This window comes from Phyllostomus hastatus, unplaced genomic scaffold, assembly GCF_019186645.2.
Source record: "Phyllostomus hastatus isolate PE091 unplaced genomic scaffold, TTU_PhHast_1.1 phas_contig_58, whole genome shotgun sequence".
NCBI classification, from domain to species: Eukaryota; Metazoa; Chordata; class Mammalia; order Chiroptera; family Phyllostomidae; genus Phyllostomus; species Phyllostomus hastatus.
In genome coordinates, this window is record NW_025333916.1 from 53,147,011 (window position 1) to 53,172,630 (window position 25,620).

Genomic DNA, 25,620 nt, shown 5'->3' on the forward strand with positions numbered 1-25,620 from the left:
TTGTTGTTCTACGTATTTGCTTAGTTTTATTATTTGGATGTACTTATTGATAGTTGTGGGTGTGTTTCCTTTTTAATGTTCATTGTTTTGATATTTTTTATATAATTCCTTTTATTGTTTCATATAATAATGGCTTGGTAATGATGAACTCCTTTAGTTTTACCTTGTCTGGGAAACACTTTATCTGCCCTCCCATTCTAAATGATGGCTTTGCTGGGTAGAGCAATCTAGGTTGCAGGTCCTTGCTTTCCATCGCTTTAAATATTTTGTGCCAGCCCCTTCTTGCCTGAAAAATTTCTTTTGCAAAATCAGCTAATAGTCTTATGGGGACTCCTTTGTAGGTAAATCTCTGCTTTTCTCTTACTGCGTTTAATTCTCTTTATCTTTAACCTTTGACATTTTAATTATGATGTGTCTTGGAGTGGACCTCTTTGGGTCCATCTTGTTAGGGACTCTCTATTCTTCCTGGACTTATATGTCTATTTCCTTCACCAAATTAGGGAATTTTCTTTCACTATTTTTTCAAATAAATTTTCAATTTCTTGTCCTTCCTCTTCTCCTTCAGGCACCCCTTTGTTTAAAGATGTCCCATAGTTCTAAGCCTGTCCACATTTTTTTTAGTTCTTTTTTTTCCTGCTATTGTAATTGAATGCTTTTTCCTTCCCTGTGTCCCGAATTATTGATTTGATTCTCAGCTTCATCCACTCCAATAGTGGTTCCCTGTAGATTTTTCTTCATTTCACTTAATGTAGCCTTCATTTCTGCTTGGGTCTTTTTTATGCTGTTCAAGTACCCAATGAGTTCCTGGAGCACCCTGATAACCAGTGTTTTGAACTCTGCATCTGATAGGTTGCTTATCTCCATTTTGTTTGGTTCTTTTTCTAGAGTTTTGTTCTTTTCTTTCATTTGGACCATATTTCTTTGTCTCCTCAATTTGGCAGCCTCCCTGTGTTTGTTTCTGTGTATTAAGTAGAGCTACTTTGACTCCTTGTCTTAGTAGCATGGCCTATTGTAGAAAAGTACACCTGTTTAGTTGTATGGGGCAGAGCCTTAGGTGTTCACCAGGGCGGGGTGACCCGTGTCACTGCTTTGCTGCTCTGTGTTGGGGCAGACTCTGACAGTGGACATTGCCGCTGCCTGGCCGCTGGAGTTTTGTGCAGGAGGAAGTTATCTCCCAGCACTCGCCCTGTTGCCAGTCACTTCGCTTCCTCCCCGTATGCCAGCTGTGCCCTTCCAGCTGTAGCCCTGGTGCTGAATCCCAGAGTGGATGGGTCTGTGTGAGTCCTAAGTCCATTGAAGGCCCTTTAAAAGGAGTCTCTTAGGAATCCCTTGGTTTCTTCTGCTGCCCCAATCTCCACTGGTATTTACAGCCAGAAGCCACAGGGACTTATCTTCCTGGCAGTGGAACCCTGGGCTGGGTGGTTGGGTCTGGGGCTAGGGTCACTCGCTCCCAGTGTATCCCTCCTGATTTTGATCCACCACACATGGGACGTGGGGCCACCCATTCATGTGTCCATGCCTCTCTGTGCAACCCTCCGCGTCCGCACACCTCTCCTACCTGTCTGGATGAGTGTGGCTTCTTGAAATCCTTGGTTGTCGGACTTCCACACAGCTTGATTTTCTGAAAATTCTGGGTGATATTTGTCTTGCAGTCTCGTATTTTTTGTATAGTTGTGCGAGGAGGCGAGGCATGTTTACCCACGTCTTCATCTTGACAGGAAGTCTAGTGTAAACTCGTGTTAGCTTTTGCTCCCCACCCAACCAGCCACGGAAAGAGGGCTGACTTTCTGCCATTTGGAGCCCTTGGGATTGCTTGGTCAAAGGTTTTCTCCAGAGAGGTTTTACTGATTTAAATTTCTAGCAGTGCCCAGTTCCCATCATCGCCAATGACATTACCTTTAAAAATAATTACCAGTTAGTCACATAGGGTTTTATATGCTTGTATTGTAGTTTTTCCAAAGGAATTGCAGTGCATTCTGTCCAACACATAATGCGTTGGGGAACTTTATGTGGCCGTTAAGGAGACACAAACGTCTCCAGCACGAATTCTGCACGAGCACACATGTTCCTGGGCTGTGTTTCTGGGTTTCTCCACCTCGTCACCCCAGCTGCCGCACACACACCCCTCAAACCCATGATCGCGGGTGGAAGAAGCAGAACTGATCCTGCCCTCACAGTTCCCCCTTCTCCGTGCCTTGGGGACCCCCTCACCCACTTCTCCTCCCCCCTCACACAGCACTCAGAGGAGGAGACTCCCGGGCTTCTTCCTGGGCTCACCACGCGCACCTGAACACCCGTCCTTTGTCAGCCATTCCCTTGAGGTCTAGTTGCAACCAGGACGCCCAGGCCCGAGACAGAGCCCTGCAGGGCCAGGGGAGGGGCCGCTGGCACAAGGCATCTTCCGGGCATCATAGTCTATCCAGGACCTGCCCTCTGTACCTCATGAAGGTGCTCAACTACTGGGAAAAAACAGACATATATATATTTATATATATGTTTAGTTCTGTGTTTACAGTCCCAGACTCTTGGTTGTGTCGTTTTTAAACACGGATGCACCTCCCTAAACGAAAGCACCTGGAGCGGTTTCGTGAGCTGGGTTGCCGAGTCTCCTGTCTCACAGACACGACCGATTCAACCCGCTGCGGAGCCCACTCCAGTGCAACGCTGACGGGCTCCACTCCTGCAAGCGGCGGCGGTGTGCTCCCAGCACTCAGGCTGCGCGAGTGCGACGCACATGCCGAGGACCTGCCAGGAGCACCCTCGTGATTTATTTTGCATGGCTACAATAAATAGCAGTGAGATTTTCCTTCCAAAAAGCTCCAGTCATGCTGAGGATAAAACCATATGGTGAACATCGAGCTTGAGGAATAGAGTGAGGAGAAAAGGGAACGGGGGGATGGGATGGTGAGATGCCTGTCATCTGCATGAGGGTCATCCATCTCCGTGGGGGAGGGGGGTCTGGCTTCGGTGACAGGGCTCTCTCCCCACTGTGCCCCCCCCACACACCCAGTATTGAAGACTGCCCATCAGTGTGAGGAATATCTGAAGGCCAGCTCTCCCCCACCGTACCTGCTGCGGTCCTGGGCCCCTGACTGGCCGTTCTTCCTCAGGCCTGTCTGCTCCACTCTCTGTCTTCTGCTCCGCAGGGACAGTTTTTAAATGAGAGTCTGGCCGTCGTGAATGGTTCCAAATCATTCAGCGGCTCTCCATCACACCGAGGTTAAGATCCCAACTCCTTACCTTGGACTGCCGTCCGTTCCTGCCTGCCTCTGCTGCCTTTTCTCCCGTGTGTGCTCCCAGGAGCCCTATACATGCACACACACCCACATGCATGCACACACATGTACACACACACACACACCTCCTCCTCGTGGCACTGTGAGCCCCAAGTTCCCCAGGCTACTCTGTGCCTCTGCACCTGCTATTCTTTCTGCCTAGAAAGAATATAGACATGTATGTATTCTCTGCCTGGCAACATCACTGTCAACCCGCCCACGGTCACTCCTCCCATCAGCAAGCCTTCCCTGACACGCGAGTTCTCTGCTCTGTGCTCTGCGCTTGGATAGTGTTGTGAGGTGATTTCTGTCGTAGCATTTACCATCTTGTCTTGATGAATGATCTGTTTACTGTTCCGTCTTCCTCATTAGATAGAAACATTTCAAGGGCAAAGACCATGGTGCCTAAGCACTTCTCTACCGCTAGGACAGTACAATGCCTGGAAAATAGTAGGGAGATGGGAGGAAGGGGAGGGATCCTCCTGTGATCTCCTGCCATTCCTTCACCACCTCTGGCCCTTCCCTGGAGGACTAGAAACTCAGCTGGTCCTTACATCCTTGAGGTACAAGCCCGGGTCCCCAGCCTCTGACCCTTCTGCTTCCCTCTCCTTGCCCCCCACACTTGCCCTGCCTGGGCCCCTCTTCATCGGGCCCTGTCTCTTCCACCAGTTAGGTGGCCTCACTGTGGGGCAGAGCAGCACTTGGAGCTCTGACCTTGTGGCTGATTGGAGAATAAAGGACAGCGATTCCCTTCTGGTCCTTGTGGCCAGTTGAGGGGGGTGGGCTCAGCTCCGCTGCAGGGTTTGCACACGTGGAGCCCTGCTGGGGTGGTGCCGCTGAGCGTGTGAGCCCACGGGGGGCACGAGCCCACGGGGGGAGAGCGAGCCGTCGTTCTGTTGCTGCGTGCCAGGATCCCCAGGTCAACCATGGAGGTGACATTGAAAGGAATGGAGGTGGTTTCACTTGGAGATGTTACACGTGTGCTCTTCTCCCTGGTTACCTAAGCAGGACCTTGCTCTCAAAGACTAGATCAAGTTACAAGTTACCCTTGATGCTCCCCCCTCGAAGCACCTGTGATCACCTCCCCCCCAAATCTGCTCATCACGGCTCCCCTGGCATTTAGCTGTTTTCTATTTATTTGTTGCCACTTATTTCTCTGAGGAAAGAAAGAAACTACTTAAGGCTTTCAAACTTTTGAAAGTTTTTAAAGATTTTATTTATTTATTTTTAGAGAGGGAAGGGAGGGAGAAAGAGAGAGAGAGAGAGAGACATCAATGTGCGGTTGCTGGGGGTCATGGCCTGCAACCCAGGCATGTACCCTGACTGGGAATCGAACCTGCGACACTTTGGTTCGCAGCCTGCGCTCAATCCACTGAGCTACGCAGCCAGGGCCTCAAACTTTTGAAGTTAGGGTGCCTCTCCGGGGCCCCCGGTATCCAGTGATGCTCCTTGTGATGAGCACATACTCAGTATACGTCTTGCTCATAAAGCTCGCTGCAGAGCAGTGGGTCTCAAAGTGGGTCCCCGGATCTCCAGCATCAGCATTCCCCAGAAACTCGTTAAAAATACAAATCTTCGCCTTACAGGGGGTGAGGGTGGGGCAGTGACGTTCGGCTGGCTGTTGGAGGCCACAGACCTACCACCCTAGAATCGTGGCCGGATCCGTCCGCAGCCTTGTAGAACAGGACGGGCACTGGTGAACGCGGCCGTGTCGCACTCAGGCCCCCGGCTGGCCGCATCCTGGCGCTATGCCAAGGCTGACCTGCTTCCTCAAACCCCCGCTGAGATCCCTGCAGCTCTTCAGTGCTTGGAAAAATACAGCCGATCGTGCTCACGCCCATAGTGTAGAGTCGAACCAGCCCCCAGTGGGTGAAGCTCCGCCCAGCGGTTCACCGGCCACTGAGGAGTGGGCGTGGTTCTCCATCAGCCGGATCCCAGCACGCGGGGCGTCGTTGGCTGCAGTGTTTGAGGACCAGTCTTTCACATCTGTTTCTTTTTTGGTTTATTATTTGAATGGTATGGACCCTGGGTGATCAGAATGGTATTCGAATTTTTAAAAGAAGATACATCAAAAAACAACAGCAGCAGCACATTCTCGGGACCCACCCCAGACCTGCTGAATCAGAAACTCGGGGGACGGTGCCCAAAATTGTTTTAATTTCCTTCCAGGTAGTGTGGACGTTAGCTAATGTTTGAGAGTTTCAGGGCCTTCCAGTAAAATGAAGGGCACATGTGTTCTTATAGGCTGTTCAAAAAAGTGTGTATCCTTTCTCAAGTGTAAATAATTACAGTTCTTTTTTTAATGAGATTTTTCAGGAAAAAAAAAATATCCACCTTCTGGCCTTTTGAGAGAGTAGCTCTTTTTCAAATGAAGAGATGAAGGGGAGTTTCAATGCAACAGGGTGTGAAATGGGTGAGAACCTCTTAAGTCATTAAGAGCCTGTCTCCTTTTTTGTATTTTTAACCAAAAAAAAAAAAATGGAAGTACTGGTGTTGGTCGCCAAATCTGCAATTGTCACAGCTCCGCTGGGAAGAGTTTGCTCAGCACATCCATCAGCGGGCCTGTCTCCGCTTCCCGTGACATCAGGGAAGCAGTCCTGACATTTTTGGAATCCCTAGGTTGGGGAAATCTTGGAGAACTTCGGGGCGGTTAGGGTTTAAGCAGGAATAAAGGACCTCGTCTCTGCAAAGGAAAGAAGCGCTGAGCTGGGTCTCACGACTCTGTAAGTCTGACGTCGGTGGTTGAGTCTGTGTTTGCTGGGGGAGTGGTGCAGGGGTGTTGGGGCCTGGACAGCAGTGGTCTGGGAGCGGCATCCTCTGGGGTGGACGCCTATCCAGATACAGAAAGCAGGAGAGGCACTCTGGTGTTTTCATTTGGATCAAAAAAGTCATCAAGGGTTCGCTCTACATGTTTCCAAAAATGTCTGGATGCTGAGAACTTGTGTTGCAGCATCTGAAAGTATCGTTTCTGATTGAGTCCAGCTGCCCTGCACGGGACTCAGGGACCTGAGCTAGGTTTTCAGGTGACTTGATCTTAGCGCTTAATGCAAAGAAGAGGGAGCATCAGGAGGGTGAGCTTGTGATTAGTGTTAAAGCGGGAAGATCCAGCGTCTGACCGACAGTCGGATCTTCCCGGTGGGAAGCCGTTACTGCAGAGACACTGGTACGGGGCTCCCCAAACTTTCTGCAAGTGGAGTGAATGCTCTTTCCAGCAGGCCTCGAGGGGAGGGTGGTCAGACAGGCTGCTCACGGGCAGCAGTGGGCTCCGAGGGTCCCTTTAAGCACCAGGCAGCGGCGGCTACTGCTTAGGGATGTCCTCATTCTCTGGGGTCAGGAACAGTCTACCCTTCTCCCTGGGTTTACCCTTCCTCCTCATCTAGGATTCACCTCTTCTAGGAAGTCTTCCCAGATACACACATCCCTCATCCCTGGGCCCCAGCATGCGTTACGCCCTGCATTTTCATCCACGACTCTTAGCACAGATTATAACTTGTATTCATGTGGCAGTTTGGTGAACGTCCTCTTTCCCTATTAGCAGAGGATCCGTGGGCACAGCACCCACGTCAGGTTTGCTCGCTCAGGTATCCCAGGTGCTCAGCAGGGATTGTAGGGTGGGTGGGTGGACAGGCGGGCAGACAGGTAGAGGGTTGTTGGAACTTCTTTCCCTCCTCATGCACCCACAGACTCCTCATCTAAGACTCGGTTACCTCCCACTGACTTACCTGTCTCCCCCAGCACACCAGGACTCTGTAACGGGCAGGGCACCTAGTAGGTGCGTATTATTTGTGCCTGAAAACCAGGAAGTCGGTCTGCCTCTCCCTTCCGGGAGTTGCCCCCTGAGACTCACAGATCAGTGATGTTGAGACAGTTTTTCCAAGGATAGGACCTGGGAGGACACAGTGTCTCTTCCTTGAAAACAGGACATTTGCGGCAGCAGCTCGTTAAAAAAATGAATGGATTTCATATGTTTTGTTGGGTGAAGATTTGAAAGCCAAAAGTAACTACACAGGGAATGTAGGCCTTGATTTTTAAGAAATCAACAATAACAGCAACAACTGATCGCCCCCAGGACGGCAATGAAGCAAAACTCGAGTGAGAAGACCAGACGAGAAGCCACCGGGGCAAGGACCCCGGACCGCCAGCCTCGGAGATGCAGGTTCGGGCTAATTGACCTGAAGTATCAGAGCTCCAGGGAACCGTGGGGATTAGCTGGTCCACACCTTGCATTTTATGAGCTAGAAATCCAGGGTGGGAAAGAAGCCCGCTGAGTTCCACTGGTAGCAGGCTTGCTCCCTGGACGAGTCACCTTATGGCTCACTCACGCCAGCTACAAGGGAAAAGCAAAAAAGAGAAAGGAAAGGAAAGGTGAACACACCAAAAAAAGCATTCACATGGTTTAGCTGGTCCTCGCATCTCCAGGGGTCCCACTGGAGGGACCCATCTGGCAGGTCTGAGTGTTTGGCGGGGGAGGGTGCCCAGGAGTGTCTTTTCAAAAGCATCCTGGGTGGGCACCAGCCTGAGGCAAGCAGCCACACACACTGACCCCAAATTCCCTGAGTTGTACTTTTTTCTCTCCACTGCCCCCAACTGGGAGCTGCCCTCTCTTTCCCCTCACAGCCCTGGACCTCCCCAAGTAGGTCCTAGTTCACACGGACATTCCTTAAGCCCCACGTCCGCTGGCACGGCCACAGAGAAGACCTGGTTTAACACTCGGGGCAGAATTGCCAGAGCGAGATAAGAAAAACCAGGCCGTGATTACTGCTGGCCTAAGAAAACAAGATTTCCATGTGGGGGTGGGTTTTGTTTGCTTTGGTTTGATTTCATACTTAAAGGAGATGAAGTGATTACTTAAATGAGTGTGTGGCGGGGAGGGGTGGCACATGAGATAAGAATAATTATTTGGCCTGGGTGAACTGCCCAGAAAACTGCTGAAGTTTGCATCAGGCTTCCTCCCGGGGCGCATTTTCCGGGGCCTGTTCCAACCTGCTACCTGGCTCTGCGTTGCATTTCCACCGAGCAGTTTGCGGTTCGCAGGGAAGCAGACAACTCGTGTTCTGCGTAGACAAGCAGATATTCCTCAGCCTCGTACCGCCGGGGTCTCCCGAGCACAGTGGGTGGGTGGGGTGAGCACAGTGGGTGGGGGGAGGGGAGCCAGCTGGCCCCCTGGATTGTGGGAGGACAGTATTAGCACTTAAGTAGACGCCTAGCTCATTTTAGGTGCTTTTGTGCTTTCCAGGGTGTGTATGCATTAATCTGGGAGTATCGGATTATAGCTTATGAATCTGTGTTGGGCGTGCCCGCTGGCTGCACCAGCCACTAAGATTGCAACCCAGCTCAGAGCAATGGGAAATGCAGGTAAAGAGGTCCCCTCCGTGAGCAGTCAACTTTACGGTCGTCGTTTGGATTTGAAAAATCCCTTCAGGTTTCCGTGAGAATCAAGTATGGGCTACGAGAGCATGTAATAAAGTGTCTTTGCCCTCAAATCTGTTTTCTTTATGAAAATAATACTGTAGAAGTCATGAAGGGAACTTCTCTCTCCAAGTAGGTTATTTCCTGCCCGTTCAGCGTGCCAAGGTGCCCCTCAGCTCCGCCCCTTCCTGCAGTTGTTCCTCTGATAAATATCACCCCCAGGAGCTTAGTTTTAAGTGGTTTGGGGGCGTTCAAATCCCTGGTTCTCCCATTGAAATGTTAAGTAGCATATATTGACTTGAGGGGAAGTGGCAGTTCAGAAATGAAAGTGAAATAGAAATTTCTTCTGCCGTAGACCGAGGGGTGGCCGTCACACGGGGAAAGCAGACAGGACAGTGCGTGCCCTCTGTCGGGGGTGACGCGTCGTGCTTGTTCACGAGCTTCGCTCAGTCTGGGAGGTGACAGGAATCCCTGAGATCCCTGTCTTTTGAGACTTGGCATAGACATGGGGCTGATACACATGATCAGATTCTTTCTCTTAAGAGAAACAGGGTATCTCCACTTGGTGTCCATTCCAGTTCCTGTGTTTGTTGTTGAAGGCGAATGATGAAGTCGCCCTTTGGCAGTGCCTAGGTCACTCAGATGGACAGGCAGTGCGTGGGTGGAAGGAAACGGGGCAGAAGCCTCAGTTGAAGACTCTGTGAGCAGTAGGGGGTTCGGAGTTCTGGGGTGTCTTTCTCCTTTCCCCACATCTCTGCCACCACAGTAAGGCCTGGCCGTGACATAAAAACAGAGCAGAATGGAAGAGTAGAAGCTGCCCTGTGGAATCCAGGGCAGAGATTTTCCGTAGAAGTAGAGCTGTTTACAATGAACAGAATTCTCCCCACCCACGTGTTTTGTTCGCCCAGGGTTTTGTTTGCTGCTTGTTTGGTTTTTGCTTGCCCAGCTTGTCTTACGTAAGTTACTGACGTAGCGAACGACATTTGCAGACAAGGTGAGCCGCACCTCTTCCCCTGGTTCTTGCTCTGGTTTCTTCACCAGGAAGAACCTTCCTCCCACCCCTGACCCTCAAGATTCTGAGGGCCCTCGTTCCTCGGAGACTTTGCTAACGACTCCCGCCTCCGTGGGCTCTGCTTTCTCCGACCGCCAGTCTCATTTGTCTGTTTGTCACATTATAGCTCTTAAAAATCAGAAAGATACCCCTGACTTATAATAAGCAGGTAAGACAGATGTTTCCAAAATGTGCTAGTAAAGCTGTGTCCAATTGATTTCCCCTAGAAACAGATATGTTAATAAATATTTGTGGAATTGTCTCCTAAGCTAGTGGTGGCAAATAGGTGGCCTGCACATATTTCTCCCTCTCTCTCTCTCTCACACACACACACATGCACACGGACACATCACCTCTTTACCTCCCAGAGCAAACATTTCTAACTCTTCCTAACACTTTTCCCACTGATACCAGATGCAACCTCAGAAGTTGATAACATGGCATTCAGGTGCCCACATCCGAGACCTAGTGTGAATCAGCACTGGCCTGAGCCAGCTGGACTTTGCCACCCATCTGAGCTGGCCGCTCTGGGGGGATACAAAGATACAACACAATCTTCCTCTCTTACAGTATTTATTATATTCCATAACGAATGATAGGTTTTTCTGTATTTTCATATTCCCCTCTTCTGTATAATAAATCCCTAGCAGCCATGTGCTGTATATGGCCTAAAAGAGGGATGTCTGATTTCTTCCAGGGATCAGGGAGTGTTCAGTGGATGGGTGGTATTTGACTGTTTCATAGGATTTCCATGAAAACACCCTCAAAAAGGGGTGACATTCTAGAGCAGAGAAACAACAGGCACGGTGATCCACCAGCAGAAAATGTTAAAGCCTGTTTAAGGATTAACAAACAGCCTATTAAACACAAAGGCTCAGCCCATGCTTTTAGTTCCGGACTGAGGAATTATGACTTAGTTTACAAGTGCTGTGACTCACTGATGGTTTTTACACTGAGTGATGAGGTCAAGTTCATTCCCACAGCCTGGACGGCGGAGTTGTTTTTAGAGGAGATACGTACCTCGGTGGGCCACTAAGCCTTGCCTCCGGTAGCAGCTTCCTTAAGGTGTCTGTACTTGTCCGTGCCTTCCCTTCAGCATCCTGTGTTTCCTAAAAGTTCTCAAGTTTGTTCACAGTGACTTTGCATAGGGACGGGTAGGCTCGGGTATGAGCTATTCCTAGAAGCGAGAGGTTGGCAATGGTGAAGTTCAGATCATAAACATGTGAGGCTCTGCTGGCCCAACAGTGTCCATGGCGACAGCCCTAGGTGGCTTCATAGTGCAAAAGCAGCCCCAGGCCACAAGGGAGCTCATGGCCACGACTGTTCTAGTAAAACTTTACAAAAACAGGTGTGGGGCCCTGTGGGGCCCCAGGCAGCGCTTTGCCCACCCTGCTGTAGAGGATCACGGGTGAGCCGGGACAGCTTCCGCGTGCTGCTTGCCAGGTGGTCTCCGCAGAGCGTGGCTCAGCTGTCCAGTCCAGTTCTGCAAGGAGCGCATGCCCTTAGGAATATCTGTCAGCAAGTCAGCGCACACTCAGCACCGCTCCCGGAAAACACAGAACGCAGAGCAGCTCTCGGGGGGTCTGGGAAAGGCGGCAGAAGGCCCTAGGGTCCTGCCTGGAACGTGCCAGACCAAAATTTCATCACAGCATCTTCAACAGGACCGGTTCCTCGGCATCCAAAACCTGCCTGTGTGGAATGCCCCGGTAAAACAATCCCTTTCTGTAACAGTCAGCCGTGCAGTCACAGAAAACTCCCTCTAAACCGTTCACGTCGGGGGAAGGGCCCTGGAAGGATCTGGCTTGTGTTTACCGTTGCTGCTCAATTGGATTCGACTCAGCTGCTGTGTCGGACCACCTCTGGCGATTCAGCCCGTGTTTTCTTTCCTGCCATTCATTCCTTCCGTGTACTTCTTCAGTCTCTATTGCATGCCTTTTTGATAGCCCAAACCCACCCACCCCGCAACTTTCTATGTATCTTGAGATTTTCCCACACAAACAAATACACACACACATACCCCAGCTTCATCCCTCTGGCCTGGAGAGTGCAGCACACACAGTCCTGCTCCCAGAAATATGTCCGGCGAGAGCAGGCAGCCGGCTCCTGCTGACCAGTGGCCCAGAGGTCTGCGCTTAATGACCAGCCCACAGACCCAGGAGAAACAGATCCAGGCCCTGCACCGTTCTCACCCAGTGGGCCATGGGAATGTAGCAAGAGTGAGCGATTCCTGCTTTATAGAGGTGTCTGTCTTGGCTTCCGTTTGAAATCAATACCAAGGAGGGACAGGCTCTCCCTCTTTGCCACCTGCATCTGCTGTTACGTTTTTGAAGAACTGAGCCAAGAATGACTTGAGGACACTGACCTCTCCTTGGGAAGGTGACAGATACAGATCTACCCCAGGCGGGGCTAACATGCACCTAGGAGTGATCACATGCCTGTCTCCTTAAAGGAGGATGTATTTGCCTCGGCCTTCTAAGGGACCAAGAGAGCTATTTGATTTGCATGCATAAAAATCATCCAGCTCACCAACAAAGTGGGCTCAGATTGCTTGGGGATGATAAATGGGAGGAAACCGGAAACGGGCTTGGTTAGAACAAGGACAATGTTATTTCATCGGCTGAGCCGCAGCCCAGCGCCTCTGTCCACATCAGCTGCTGCTTCGCCCAGCTGCCTCCCAGCTCTGGTTCTCCCAGAAGCACGCTGGCATTTGGCCAGCTCCACTCCTCAGTTTCACTGTTTTCCTCTTCAGTCCTGAGTTACCCTCTTTGTTGGAAAGCAATGAGTCTAGTGTTGCAGTAGATTTGTGTTTGAATTTCTGCAGTCAGCTCTCAGGCTTCTTGCTACTTTGGGGCTGATTTATGGTTGTTCTCATTCCCTTTTTCTGAATGGTTATTTATTCCCAGCCCTGGCCTCCGCTGCTCCTTCAATCACTCAAACATCTGCCCCAGAGATTTGGAAAGCAAGCGTCCCTCGGCAGCCTAAAAACGATCTCAGTGAGACTGAAGCGTGAAAGGGAAGTCTCCAGGCTCCACTGTCCTGCAGAAACTGACCAGGGGAAAGAGCCAACACAGCTTCCCAGGGATTTGGAGCCTGGATATCTTCTGTCACATCTGCAGATTTTTTTTTTTTTTTGTCACGTACTGGGAGCCATAAAAACATGGCAGGAACTGGGTGCAGCCCAGTCCTCCTGCTGTTTTCCTTGGGATCAGATGTGCTTGCGCAATGGAAACGGCGGGATATAAAAGCCACACTTCGCAGGGGCTGTTTGTGGGGCTTCCAAAGTTAGCTGAGAAAGACAGATGCTGCTCAGGAGCGCGACCCTCCGTTAGTCACGGCGCGTTCACGGAGATCTCAGAAAGGCTCCGGACAGCAGTCACAGCGCCTTTCTGAGTGCCAGGCTTCCAGCTTGGCCCAGAGAGGCCTGTCTCATGGTAAACGATGATATTTGCTCCCCGCCCCGAGAAGGCGAAAATGTGCCAGGAGCTAAAACTCAATTTCCATGCTGTTTCTCATCCAGAATTATTTCTAGCCACCTTGTCCAGTGCGGCTTTTCAGAGGTTTTGCAATGAGACGAAAATGTCAACATAATGATATTCGGATCATTAAAATGCCAACCATCCAAATCCCCTTGCACATGATAATCCGAAGACATTAAAACCTGAAGTAATTAACATCCGAACTTAAATTTCCTTGATCTTTTGAGTTAAAAACCAGAGCACTGCACAGCCTCCTTCCGTCTCTCCTGTTTCTTATTTTGCTCCATCCTAACTAAGGAAATTCTTTTTTTTTTTTTAATTTTATGCTGTATTGGGTTTGGGTGGACAGTTTGGTGGTTGGACAATCACCTACCTCAGTGTTCCCCTCAGTATTTCCAGTTCTCCACCTGGCCCCAGCTGGTCGTCACGGTGTCACTGACTGTATTTCCCGTGCTTTCCTTCCTCCCCTGTGCCTGTCCTGTGACTGCCGACCTGTGCTCCTCGGCCCCTTCCCCTCTCTCACCCAGCCCTCCAGTTCCTCCCCCTGGTAGCCCCCTGTTTTCTCTCTCTCTACCTATGAGTCTGTTTCAATTTGGGGTTGTTCTGTTTTGTTTTATTTTTTTCATTTATTTTGTTCTTTAGATTCCACATGTAAGTGAAATCCTGTGGTGCTTGTCTTTCTCAGACCGGCTTACTGACCAAGGAGATTCCTGATGTCGGGTGCCGGGGGAGGTGGTGCTTTTCGGCATCTGTGTCTATCTAGCCTGGGCTGCCTTCCGCTGAAACAAACACGGCCCTTTCAGCCCCAGGAAAGTTGCATTTTTTCAACAGCAGGTCTCTTGTTAGTGAAACAGAAGTGAAGAAAGAGTAAAGAGACCCACATTGGTATCAAAACATTGCCCACGTCAGCAGGCAAATGAGCCCATCCCCAGCCCCTGGACAGTGGTCCCAGGCAAAGTTTTGTTCCCAGGACTTTATTTAATTTTGCCAGAAACCATGTTAAGAATAGTAAAAAGTCTGGAATTTTACACTACAGATTAATGGACACTGGCAGAAGACATGGGATTCCTGGGTCAGAGACAAATGACTTTGTTACTCTGGCACAGCACTTTTGGGCTTTCTCCAGTCCCAGTTTAAGATTCCATTCCTCCTGGCTGGTGTGGCTCAGTGGATTGAGCACCAGCCTGTGAACCAAAGGGCTGCGGGTTCAATTCCCAGTCAGGGCACATCCCTGGGTTACAGGCCAGGCCCCCAGTTGGGGGCATGCGAGAGGCAACCACACATTGATGTTTCCCACTCTTTCTCCCTCCATTTCCCTAAAGATAAAGAAATAAAGTCTTTAAAAAAATAAAAATTAAAAAAAATTTTTAAGACTTAATCCCAGTTTAGAGCTTCATGTTTGCATGACTGTCCCCTGCACCACCCCCCATTCCCGCCCACATACACACAAGTCCTCTGGAAACGATGCAGAGGGCCTCGGGTGGATGCGCATGCAGTGGGTTTGTATCCCAGCTAAGGAACCCTGAGTATAGATGACCTGAATCTTTTATGGCGAGCTGGAAGCAAACCTGATTGCTCTTTGCTCCAGAGAGAGGCATTATCTTTTTTCTCCTGGACAGTATACAAATCTGCTGCTTTCTCTTGAGACACTGTCTCTACCTGTCAAGGCTGTTCACTCTACAAACATCCTTGAAGGGGTAGATAATCCACAGAAAAAACAGCCTGTGCCTCTGTCCACAAGACACAGAAATGGGAGAGCCCCGTGGAGAAATGTCTCCCGAAAGGCCATAGCAGAGACGCAGTACTGTCAAGTGAAGGACGGTTGATGATGAAAATATTCTTGGCTTCTCTTGAAGATGCCAGTCAGTCTGTAGCAGTTGTTTGGAGTGCGTGACTGTGAACTTAAACTCAACTTGCAGGAATCTTCCCAATCTGGGTGGGAGAATCCATCTGGTCCTACTTACAGTGCCTTTTGTTTGTAGTCAAGAGCTTCTTTTAGAAAACTTTTTAAAATTGACTTTTAGTGAGAGAAAGAGAAACATCAATTTGAGTTCCACTTATTTATGCATTCATTGGTTGATTCTTGTATGTGTCTTGACTGGGGATCAAACCCATTACCTTGGTGTATTGGGACAGTACTCTAACCAACTGAGCTACCCAGACAGGGTCAAGAGCTTCTTGATTTGCATTCACACTTTGAGATAAAAGCATAGGGCACCCTGGTGTGCCACGCTGGGTGTTAATTGTATCTCTGACAGAGCTCCCTCATTCTCAGACTTTCCATTTCCACTGCCTCTTGACAAAGAAGTGCTTAGACTAGAGACCACTGCATCTCTCGCTCCCCCCATTCAGCTTGAAACACACCCTCTGCAGATCCATGAACCAGACCTGCTGTTGATGATGCTGAAGCTTACACCCCTGGTGCGCTAGCGAGGCTAGTGCCTCTGCCCCCCGCCCCTGGGCAAGTCCTTCCTCAGGTTTTGAATGTTCCAGGGGTTGAGTAGCACAGCTTTCTGCTATGTATTTTTGGGCAGTAGTTGGACATGCCTCTGGTGTTTCTTATCTGTCTCCTTTTGGGAAGACTCACTTTGAGTTTCTGGTTAACCTGCTACTTAAATGGACCACTTTCTGCTTCCGTAGCCCTGCTTGCTGCGTCTGGGTGCCTTTTTTTTTTTTTTTACTTCCGCTGTTCCTCTGCTTTCCGACTCAGATATTTTTTTCCAAAATGCTATTCTAGACTCTGTCACATGGGGCCCATCGTTGTGAAAAAGATGGAGTGAATGAGTCCTCTGTTTACTAAAGCATCCACTGTGCAAACGTCTCTTGACCACCAGCACCTCTGACTTGGCTAAGTCCACCCAGGAAATAGTCCCCCATCAGACCAACGTGCACTGCGGGCCTGTCATTGTCCCACCTGGCTCCCATTTCTCGGGCCGCTTCCATCGGGGCAACAAAAATAACTATATTCCTTTAAAATTTACCCAGGAATTTTTTTTCTGTTCATTCTTCCTGGTCTTCCTTGCTCCTTTGCTTTAAATCTGATCCCTCCAAGTATAGGTGTCCCAAATCCTCTTACTCAGGCTCTTCGCATGCAGCTCGTCAATCACATCTCTCAAGCTTCCGTGCCTGGGACCCCTGCAGGAAGTCCTTGCGCTGTTCTCTGTGGCTTTGCCTCTCTTCCTCAGCGGGGTTTCTCCAGGTCCCCGTCAGCCCCCCCCCCCCCCCCCCCGACCTAGGAAGAGCCACGCGCCTCCCCACTTTACAATGCTTGCTTGGAGAACACGTAGTCACATCTCTCTCTCCTCCTTACACATCGCTCTGCCCCGGACGTCACAAACCCCCCTCCCCTTCGTCTGTGTCCAGTCTGCCGTCGGAGGTCTCATCCTCCTGAGGAAGCCTCTCTGTTCCCGCAGCAAGTCACCAGGTCTCCTGCGTGGCCTCTCTCGAACCGCTTCTGCTCTGATTGTCAGGTCAGAGTGTGTTCTCAGATCCCCCTGGGGGTCCCGTGCAGACTTGATTGCTAAAAATCCAGTGTCCCAAATAAAACTGTCTTCTTAACTGCCGGGTTTGCAGTAACATCATGGAGCCTTCTTCCTCATCTTCACTCCGAGAAGATGGCGTATTCTCTTTGGGTCCCCATTTCTTTGGCTTCACCCGTGAATTAAACCTGGTCCCTCCTGTAGGTGTGGAGTTGGAGTAGGTGCTGCAGTCCACGGCTGTAATCCTAGTCCACATACTCACTGAATCCAGAGGCACCCTGGCACCTTGGAGGGAGAGAGATTCGGGTTTTTGGTGTTGGGGGGTTTTGTTTTTGTTTTTCTAACTAAACCTTCCCTGTACCCCCGTGATACACATTAGGAACTCTCCTGGTATTCTCACGTGCATTCTTATTTAATCCTCATAATAAGTCTATAAGATAAATTACAAGGTAAGTTTAACTCGCAAGAAGTATGTATTTTTGTGCCTGTGTTATGTAACTAAAGAACTACTTCTGACATCAGTGTGCTATTAATATATTACAGGCACAGACGTGTCACAACCCATGGTACCTGTGACTTGCATTATGTACACTTTGTGTGTCTGTAGTCCGTACAGAGGGTGGGTCAGAGTTGCTGCTTAAATACCCGCATTCTGAATAGAGAGCAACCTGAGGGTAACAACCTCTTCTCATTCGCAGGCCGGGGTCTGCCTGGGTGCAGCCGGAGCCCCACTCTGCCACTCTCCGTGTCTGGAGTGGGCTCAGGGGGAGGGCAGGGAGGACAGGGGATTCCAGCTCAGCCCGCATCTGCTCTGGAGGCTGCTCCTGTTTGGACCAGGGCACTGGTGAATTACAGAGCCCTGGGTCCTGTCCTGGGTCCTGTCCCAGGTCCATAAGCCGGGGCTTTCATTAACTCTGTACGTGGCTCTGATGCACACCAGGCTTGTCTGGGTCATCCCTGACCCCGGGGATCTCCCTCAAAATCAGATCTCCTCCAGGTACCCGCATCAATCAACTTCAACTCCTTCAGCCATTTCTTTTACCACTGCTTCCGCCGAGATCCTCTCTCGGCAACTGAGTCGTGTGTACAAGCCAAGTTGCTCTGGGGAGGATTCAGTTGAATCCTTCTGCGATGCCAGTTTAGGGTTCAACTTCGTCGGCTTGGACCCCTGGCCACACATCGGTCTACGTCCTGGCTTTTAGAACTTCCTTGCTGCTGTCTTCTCTTCTCTTTGTCCTTGTGGGATTCTGTCTTCGGTTTTAAAAATCTCTTCCCTCTCATTTTAGTATGGTTTCAAGAGGGAAATCTGTCCATCTCTTATCAGAAGCCTGTATCACTTAATTCTTAAGTCGAGCCTCATTTTTCAGATGGGGGAACATCGAAGCTCAAGAAGGCCAGCAAGTGTGCCTACTTTGCTAATAAATGATGCAGCTGAGATTCGCGCCCAGGCAGCTGGGTTCTTCGCCACTCTGCCCTAGCACCTCGCTCTAAAACCAGAAGCAAGGATTTCGTCTTCACGGAGAGAGTGTCTCCTAGCTTACAGGTGTGGAAAAGTATGCACACAGAGAGGCTCTCACTGGGAAATTGGCAAGCTGTATCAGATTCCATTAATCTAATGGCATTGTTGTATGACACATGAATTAGAAATTGCTGATGAATAATAGATTGTATCAACTGCTTCTCTGAACCAAAGGCCCTCCAGAAGAACTTTTTGCACATTCCATTTTAGGGCAACTAAAATGACATCATTTCCAGAACAGTTTGATTTGTTCTGCGAATCTGAAAAAAAATGACAACACAGGGACTTTCTTGGAATGGGAACATTTTCACACAATGGTCGTAAAACTCAAGAGAGGCTCATTGTAATCAAAATTGCACTTCCAGGGTTGCTACTTCCTGAACTAATCTGGAACTAACGTGTCTAAGCAACCTGCTTCCTGCTCACTGAGTCACGAGCCACCCGAAGTCAGGGCAGACGGGTTCTCTGCTGCAAGAGGAGGTGGTTCCATTTAGATTCGGGGCCCTATGCCGGCGGGCGCCCGTGCCGCGTGCCTTCTGCAGCGCTGTGAGAGCTCTCTGGGCCCACTCCCAGTTTGCCACGGGCTTTCAGGAGTGATGTGGCAGGCACCATCTCTACCATAGGTGTCTTTGGTGTCAGGCATCTTTCTGCGTATTACACAGATCATAGAAACCAAATCTCATTTCATTCTTCGTTGTATCTGAGGACCACGAGAAAGACTGTTCTTTAAGGCTGCGATTCTTTCTTCTAAGCTGCCTCCCTCAGACTCTGGACATCAGGAAGAGTTCAGGCACTTGTGTTTGCCTCCCAGGGACTTCAGGCTGACAGGGCGTCTGTGCCCTTGTAAAACTCTACACCACTCGTTTTGTGCCGACGCTCTTCACACACAGTCAGCGCGAGATCCTGGATATGTCTCGGTTATAAACTGACGGGCCTCACTTCTGTTTCCTCATCTGACAGATGGAGATATTGTTTACCTTGGGACACGTGTTTGCTGTGAAAATCAAGTGGGGGAAAAACTGAGGGGAATGGGATGGGGCGTCCAACCCTTTGACGTCTCTGGACCACCCTGGATGAAGAAGAGTTGCCTTGGGCCACACATTAAATACACAATCACTAGCGAAAACTAATGAGCCAAAAAAAGCTTTAAGTTTATGATCTAGTGTTGGGCCGCATTCATAGCCATCCTGTGCTGCCTGCAGCTCATGGGCCACGGGGTTCAGTATTGATCATCCAAAGTTATTCATTTAAAAGCAGCCCTAGCTGGTGTGGCTCAGTGGATTGAGTACCAGCCTGTGAACCAAAGGGTTGCTGGTTCGATTCCCAGTCAGGTCACATGCCTAGATTGCAGGCCAGGTCCCAGGTAGGGGGCACACAAGGGGCAACTACACATTGATGTTTCTCTCCCTCTCTTTCTCCCGTCCCCTCTCTCTGAAAATAAATAAATAAAATCTTTAAAAGCACCTTAGGATGGAGGGGCGGGAAATACCCTAGCAGTACACGAAGCTGGAAGTCAGGGACTAAATTGGAAGTCACAGCCCTTTGGCTGGAATGAGTGGAGAAACCATGGGCTGGCCACTTTTCTTCTTGGTTATTCCTGTGAGTGCTCACGTCATCTCCAAAATTTCTGATGTATGAAAACCTGGGGCTATGCTGAAAAAAAAAAAAATAGCGCAGAGACTGGACGGAGGAAACGTCTACATCCAGAATCAGTAGGCTGGGATGGCTTCCCCCCGCTTGACAGGAGCTTCTCTCAGGCTTTCTGATGGTTTGGGCCTTGGCCACCGCGTGAGAAGCTGCCCCCTAAACAGGCACCAGAGGAGGTAGTGACTTGTAAACCTGGGGCCCACCTTTCTCTGTAGGCTGACAGCCACAGCCGGGGGTGTAACTAGCAGGCACCAGAACGTAACTCAGTCTCCCGGAGCTGCTGTTTGCAGTCTGGAGACAGGTCCTTCCCACGAAGTTTTTAAACCAAGCGAAGGAGAGGCTCCTCTGTGGATGACGGCTCTCTGCATGTCTCTCCGTGCCCCGGTCTCTGGCGTGTGTCCGAGAGGGTTCCTCTGCAGCGTGTGTGAATCAGTGTCACAGTTCGGGGCTGAGAAGACAGCTCTCCAGAGAACCTCTGAAATCACCTTCAGGATTCCATTCCTGCCTTTACTTCATCATTTAAACCTGGAGACCTGCCAGTCCCTGACATTGTGGTAGGAATTCAGCAAATTTATCTTAGTTTCATATGTCAGGATTAATTTGTTTTCCCAAAGCCCCTTCCTCAATTTGCCAACATCTCCTCATTTCTCAGACCATTTTTCCTGTTTCTTATCCAGAAACATGCTTGAACTTGAGGGCAAGAACTTGAGGGCAAAGGGCAAATCTTCCAAATCTTATGTATTACGTACAATTTATATATAAACCATTACCTCTTAAAAGGGGATTTACCTGGGATGTTACTCTTACTGCTTACTTTATATGTTTTGATACTGAATTGTAGATACCATGTCTAATTTTTATTATCCATTAAAATTCAGAGGTTTTTTTTTTACCTTATAGTTACATAAGTGTCCAATGACTGCTAAACGTTAAAGGGTATCGTCTGTCATTTTAAACTATCTGGTCCTCCACGTGAATCTTATCTCTTTTAATTCATATGGCTTTATTTCTCCATGAACCTCAAAGAAAAAATGAAGTTTCCCAGGGGAAGGCTCACTGTTTGGATGTATCTCATAACTTTTGTACGAGCAAATGTACGTCTTCCCCCTAAATTCTCTATGAACACTCTCCAGTGCATAAGTCTCCTCTCTCAGACATGTAGTTTTGGTGGATTTTTTTTTTAAGCATGATTGGCTTTTCTCAGAAGGAAGACCCAGTGGGCCTGGGCGTCATCCTTCTGCGTCACCTGTAGCCGTCTGGCAGTGTGGACGAGCAGCCTACAGATGGGTAGGGGAGCTCGTGTGGACGCCTCCCCGTGGCCTGGGCAGGGCTGGGATCTGGGAGGCGCTTACTCAGGACTCGGGAGCAGAGCACATGGACCCCCTGGTTGACCCGAGGGCTGTGGTGGTTTGTCCTTCACAAAATCAAAGTTGTACTATATTTTAAGAACCTTAGAACTGAGTTTAAATGTCTGGTCTACTATTTGTTGCAACTTGCTCTATCAGAAAAAGCACTGACCCACACGTCCAAAGTCCTGGGCTCTAGTTGTGGCTTTGTAGCCGCTGACCACATGGGTGATCTTGTCCGACAAGTTTTCTCAAGAAATGAAAAGACCCCCTCGAGCTCTGTAAACTTGGGAACCTGCCCTGGTTGAGCGGCTGGGTCGGTTGGAGCATCATTCAGAACATCAGAAGGATGGGGGTTCGATTCCTGGTCAGGGCATATGTGGGGTTGAGGGGCTGACCCCTGCTCGGGGCATGTACAGGAGGGACAACCAGCTGATGTTTCTCTCTCACACTGATGTTTTTCTCCCTCTGTCTCTCCCTTCCTCTCTCTCTAAAATCAATAAACATGCCCTGGGGTGAGGATTGAAAAAAAAACAAACAACTTGGAAACCTCCCGGGTTCTGCGCTGTGCGGTGCGGTGCGGTGCAGTGTGTGCGGGGGAAGGACTTGCCCGCGAGGTTCCCGGGTACCGGTTCCAGGGTATCATCGGCAGGGCTGTGCTTTGCTCCTCATCTCTCACGTGGTACCTGGCGTGCGGCTCCTTCCTCCTAGAGAGGACTTCCCGGGAGGGACTGCGCCGGCCTCCCCATCAGCTCTGCGCTGTCTGCGTTTCAGATCCCCGGGGCAGATGAGCCCCACGACCCGGGCGGCTCCGAGGACGCCAAGGGAAACCTGGAGAGCCCCAAACAGGGCGGCGGGAAGATGAAGCTCAAGAGTCGTCTGTCCGGTAAGTGGGACTGTCCGCCTGACGCGATCTTTCTGAGAATAAGGTTCCAGCCTCGGGAGTGGGAGTACAAAACCGTGAGCAGGATGGCCTCCTTTTTCCCCTCAAAACCTCAGAGCTGTTTTTCCTTTAGATAGTGCATGTCTCAGGTGTAGAACGACATTGAGCCTGGCTTCCCCGGGTGGATATTTCGAGTCATAATGAAATGACTGTGGACATCTCCGTTCGTCTCTGCTTACATTTAAATTTCCCATGTGTTTCGTTTGTTTACCTCAGTGGGACCCTTTCAGTGTGGGATATTTCGGATGGCCTGTCTTCCCAGCAAACGTACCTCTCCCCCAAGCCCTTGGTCCACCAGAACGAGGGGCAAAGAGCTGTTTGTGAATTTCAAATCTGCATTTCAGTTCATGGAGGGGGGGCTGGGGGGGGACAAGGAATGGGATGGAGTGGCAGCTTTTGGAACAGACACAGATTTGATGTTTCCTGGGCACAGCCTTGCGGCGACTGGCCTGTGCCCCGAGAGAGGGGGTTAGTGTTGGAAGCAGAGGCTGTGTGCTGGGACCCAGGGGCTTCCGAGGATCCCAGGCACTTTTGCTTTGCCAGGTTCTTTCCTCTATCAAAAATATACTTGCCGTTGCCTGATGGGTCAGTTGGCTGGAGTGCTGTCCCATGCACCAAAACATCGTGGGTTCAACTCCCAGTCAGGACACATACCCTGACTGCAGGTTCGATCCCCACTTGGGGCATGTACAGGAGGCAACTGGTCAGTGTTTCTCTCTGTCTTCCTTCCTCTCTCTCTCTAAAGTCAATAAACATACCCTCGGGTAAGGATACAAAAAATACTAAAATTATGTTTCATGATTGCATTCGTATAAAGTTACAAGCTGGACTCGTTATTGGCTATTCATTGCTAATATGTTCTTTTTTTTCTGAATTTGAGAAATTAAAAAATGCTTGTGAGCTGCTAAAAGTGGTGTGGGCTCTCAGCACTGTGTCCGTGGCCTGATGCAGAAGTTGGCCCCGGCTGCCTGTCCGTGGGAGACTCAGCTGTAGCAGGGTTTGGGAGCTTGGCAGAACCAAGGTTACCCCTCAGCCCTTGTCTTACCTTATCACCTCGGGCCGACTGTTTACCATCCGTGAACTTCCATTCCCTCGAGTGGAAAAAGGAGGTGATAATGCTGACTTTGAAAGGTTGAGCAGATTCTTAAAAATAATAATAATCAACTTATATGAAAGCAGCTGGCAGAAAGCATGTATGTTAACATCCAAAAAAGGAAGTTTCCTCTTCCTGCTACTCACATCAGTGGCGAGAGGCAGAATCTATGCCTGCAACCAAGAACGTCCCCCAGCCACGCCCCCCACCACCCCGCCTGGCCCTGGACTGTTACTCTCAGGTGAGGTGGCAGGTCCAAGGCCATAAACTGTATCAGTTTCATTTCTTCAGTAACAAAATGGATTGCTTTGTGTTTGTAACTCAGGATAATTAGGTAGTACATATCCGAGCAAATGCTGGAAGGTGGGTTTGTGACAAGACAGCGTGATGACCGGAGGGTGGTTAAGGAGAGTTGGCATGAGGAGCAGCCGAGAGAAATACGAGGTCTCTGCAGAAGGTACCCAGCCGTGTAATGTGAAAAACAGAGACATGTACTGAAGAAGATACAAGATACAAGAAACACTGTACAGAGGACAGTGATGCCTCGGTCCCCTTCAAAGTAGGCACCTTGGGACCTCACACAGTTCTCCCAGTCGCCATCAGCTGCCCCATCATATTTTCCTGAATCTTATTAATGATCTGAATCTTTTCCCTTTCAAAGGTGATTTTAATTTTGGGGAAAGCCAGAAGTGGCAGGGCACCGAATCTGGGCTGGAGGTACACTGAGCTACATGGGTGATTTGATGTTTCACCAGAAACTCTGTATGAGACATGATGCATGAGTGGGCGCATTGTCATGATGAAGCTGCCAATCACAGCTGCCCATAGCCGCGGCCTTCTGAATCATCCGAATGGTTTCCACAGAGGAATGTTCAAGCTTCATGCAAAATTTGATGCAGATTCAATGATTTCTTTACTCAGTCATTTTGAATGTGACGGCCACACAGTACACATGCTCGTCAACGGTGTCCAGCACCCCCGCTGACTAGTCCAATGAAGTCGTCATTGTTCACACCTGTGCATTCCAGCCCACTCTTCTTGGCTGCCAGGTTACATCGATGTCACACAAGCTGTTTTTGTTGTGGTTACAGTGGCTGGACTTTTTCTGGACAGGCCTCGTGCATTTAAATCCTGCATCTATTTGGGACTGGAAGCCCAGAGGAGACCTTTGGGTCAGCTGCCTTGGCAGAGTTGATCGACACCTGATGAACGGTTCCCAGAGGAGGGCCACAGCGCTCTGGGGAAACGTGAGGGAGCTTTGGAACCAGAGCAGTCACGTTCCTCATTTTACGGACGAGACCCACGAAGTTAAGGGAATCCCAACGGTCACTCATCCAGTGCCACAAAAAGATCTGCCTCCCACACAGAGTTCTTCTTGCCCACCCCTTTACCTCCTGCGGATCTGGAAAGGAATCCTGTTCCCCCGCCTGGAGCTTCCTAGATGTAGATGTGGGGAGGGGACGTCAGGCTGACCTTCCAGACCCACGACTCCCTAACTCTGTTCATTCTGTTACTTTAGAATGAGCAGCACGCCCAGCTGAGTAGTAAACCCAGGGCTGGCTGCTGTTTGCCATGTATGGATGCCCCCTCCCTTCCTGCGTCCTTCCCAGACATCCAGGGCCGTACCGAGGAAGTGCGGGGGAAGCACTGCCCGGCTCCGTGTGACCTGGGACAAGTGACTCCACTCCTCTGGCTCTCTGTTTCTTCCTTCATCCTGGCCATCAGCGTGCGCGCCTTCTAAGTGCCAGGCCTCGTCGGCAGATGGAGTTGGACGCCCTGGCCGGCGTGGCTCCGTTGGGCAGAGCATCATCCTATCATCAAAAGGTTGCAGGCTTGATCCTGGCTGGGACACATGCCCTTCTGCAGTCACGGCAGTTGGCTCCAGCAGAGCTCGTCAGAGCGATTAGGAGAAAGGAGACGCTTGGGTGGGAGGTGCCGGTGCCTGCAGAGTTGCAGGTTTGCTTCCTGGCCTGGGTGTGGTCAGTCCCCAGTCCAGGTGTGTGTGGGAGGCAACCAGTTGGTGCTTCTGTCCCATGGGTGTCTCTCTCCCTTACCCCCTCTCTGAAGCCAATGAAAAAATGTCCTTGGGTGGGGATTGGAAAAAAACAAATAAACAAGAAGTTTAAAAAAAAAAAACAAACGTACAGGGTAAGGCCACTCCAAAGTGCGGTGGCGCTAGGCCCTCACCGTGCGGTAGCTGCCACTGTTCTCACCGTTGTTGTCATTAATGTCACATCATCACTGTCCTTGTCCTTGTTCTCCTCTTTCCCTCTCAGGAGGGGAAGGTGCTTCACTGGGTACGGGGACGAGTCTGGGTAAGAGCGAGAAGGCCATGAAAAGGCAGCTCAGAGCCCCAGGGACTTGGGGTCTCTCTGGGCTGTG

General features: G+C 50.0%; 1 protein-coding gene across 8 annotated transcripts in view; it reads left to right on the forward strand.

Annotated features, from left to right (window-relative positions):
• PDZD2 (PDZ domain containing 2) overlaps positions 1-25,620 on the forward strand; it is a 325,503-nt gene that overhangs the window by 256,862 nt on the left and 43,021 nt on the right. For 7 of the 8 annotated variants that reach the window (XM_045847727.1, XM_045847729.1, XM_045847730.1 and 4 more), the window contains one exon: positions 21,977-22,088. In XM_045847727.1, the coding sequence (XP_045703683.1) occupies positions 21,977-22,088 (112 nt within the window). Of the gene's footprint in view, positions 1-5,861; positions 5,999-21,976; positions 22,089-25,620 lie in introns of those variants that run through there. The other variant, XM_045847734.1, reaches the window with a different exon arrangement.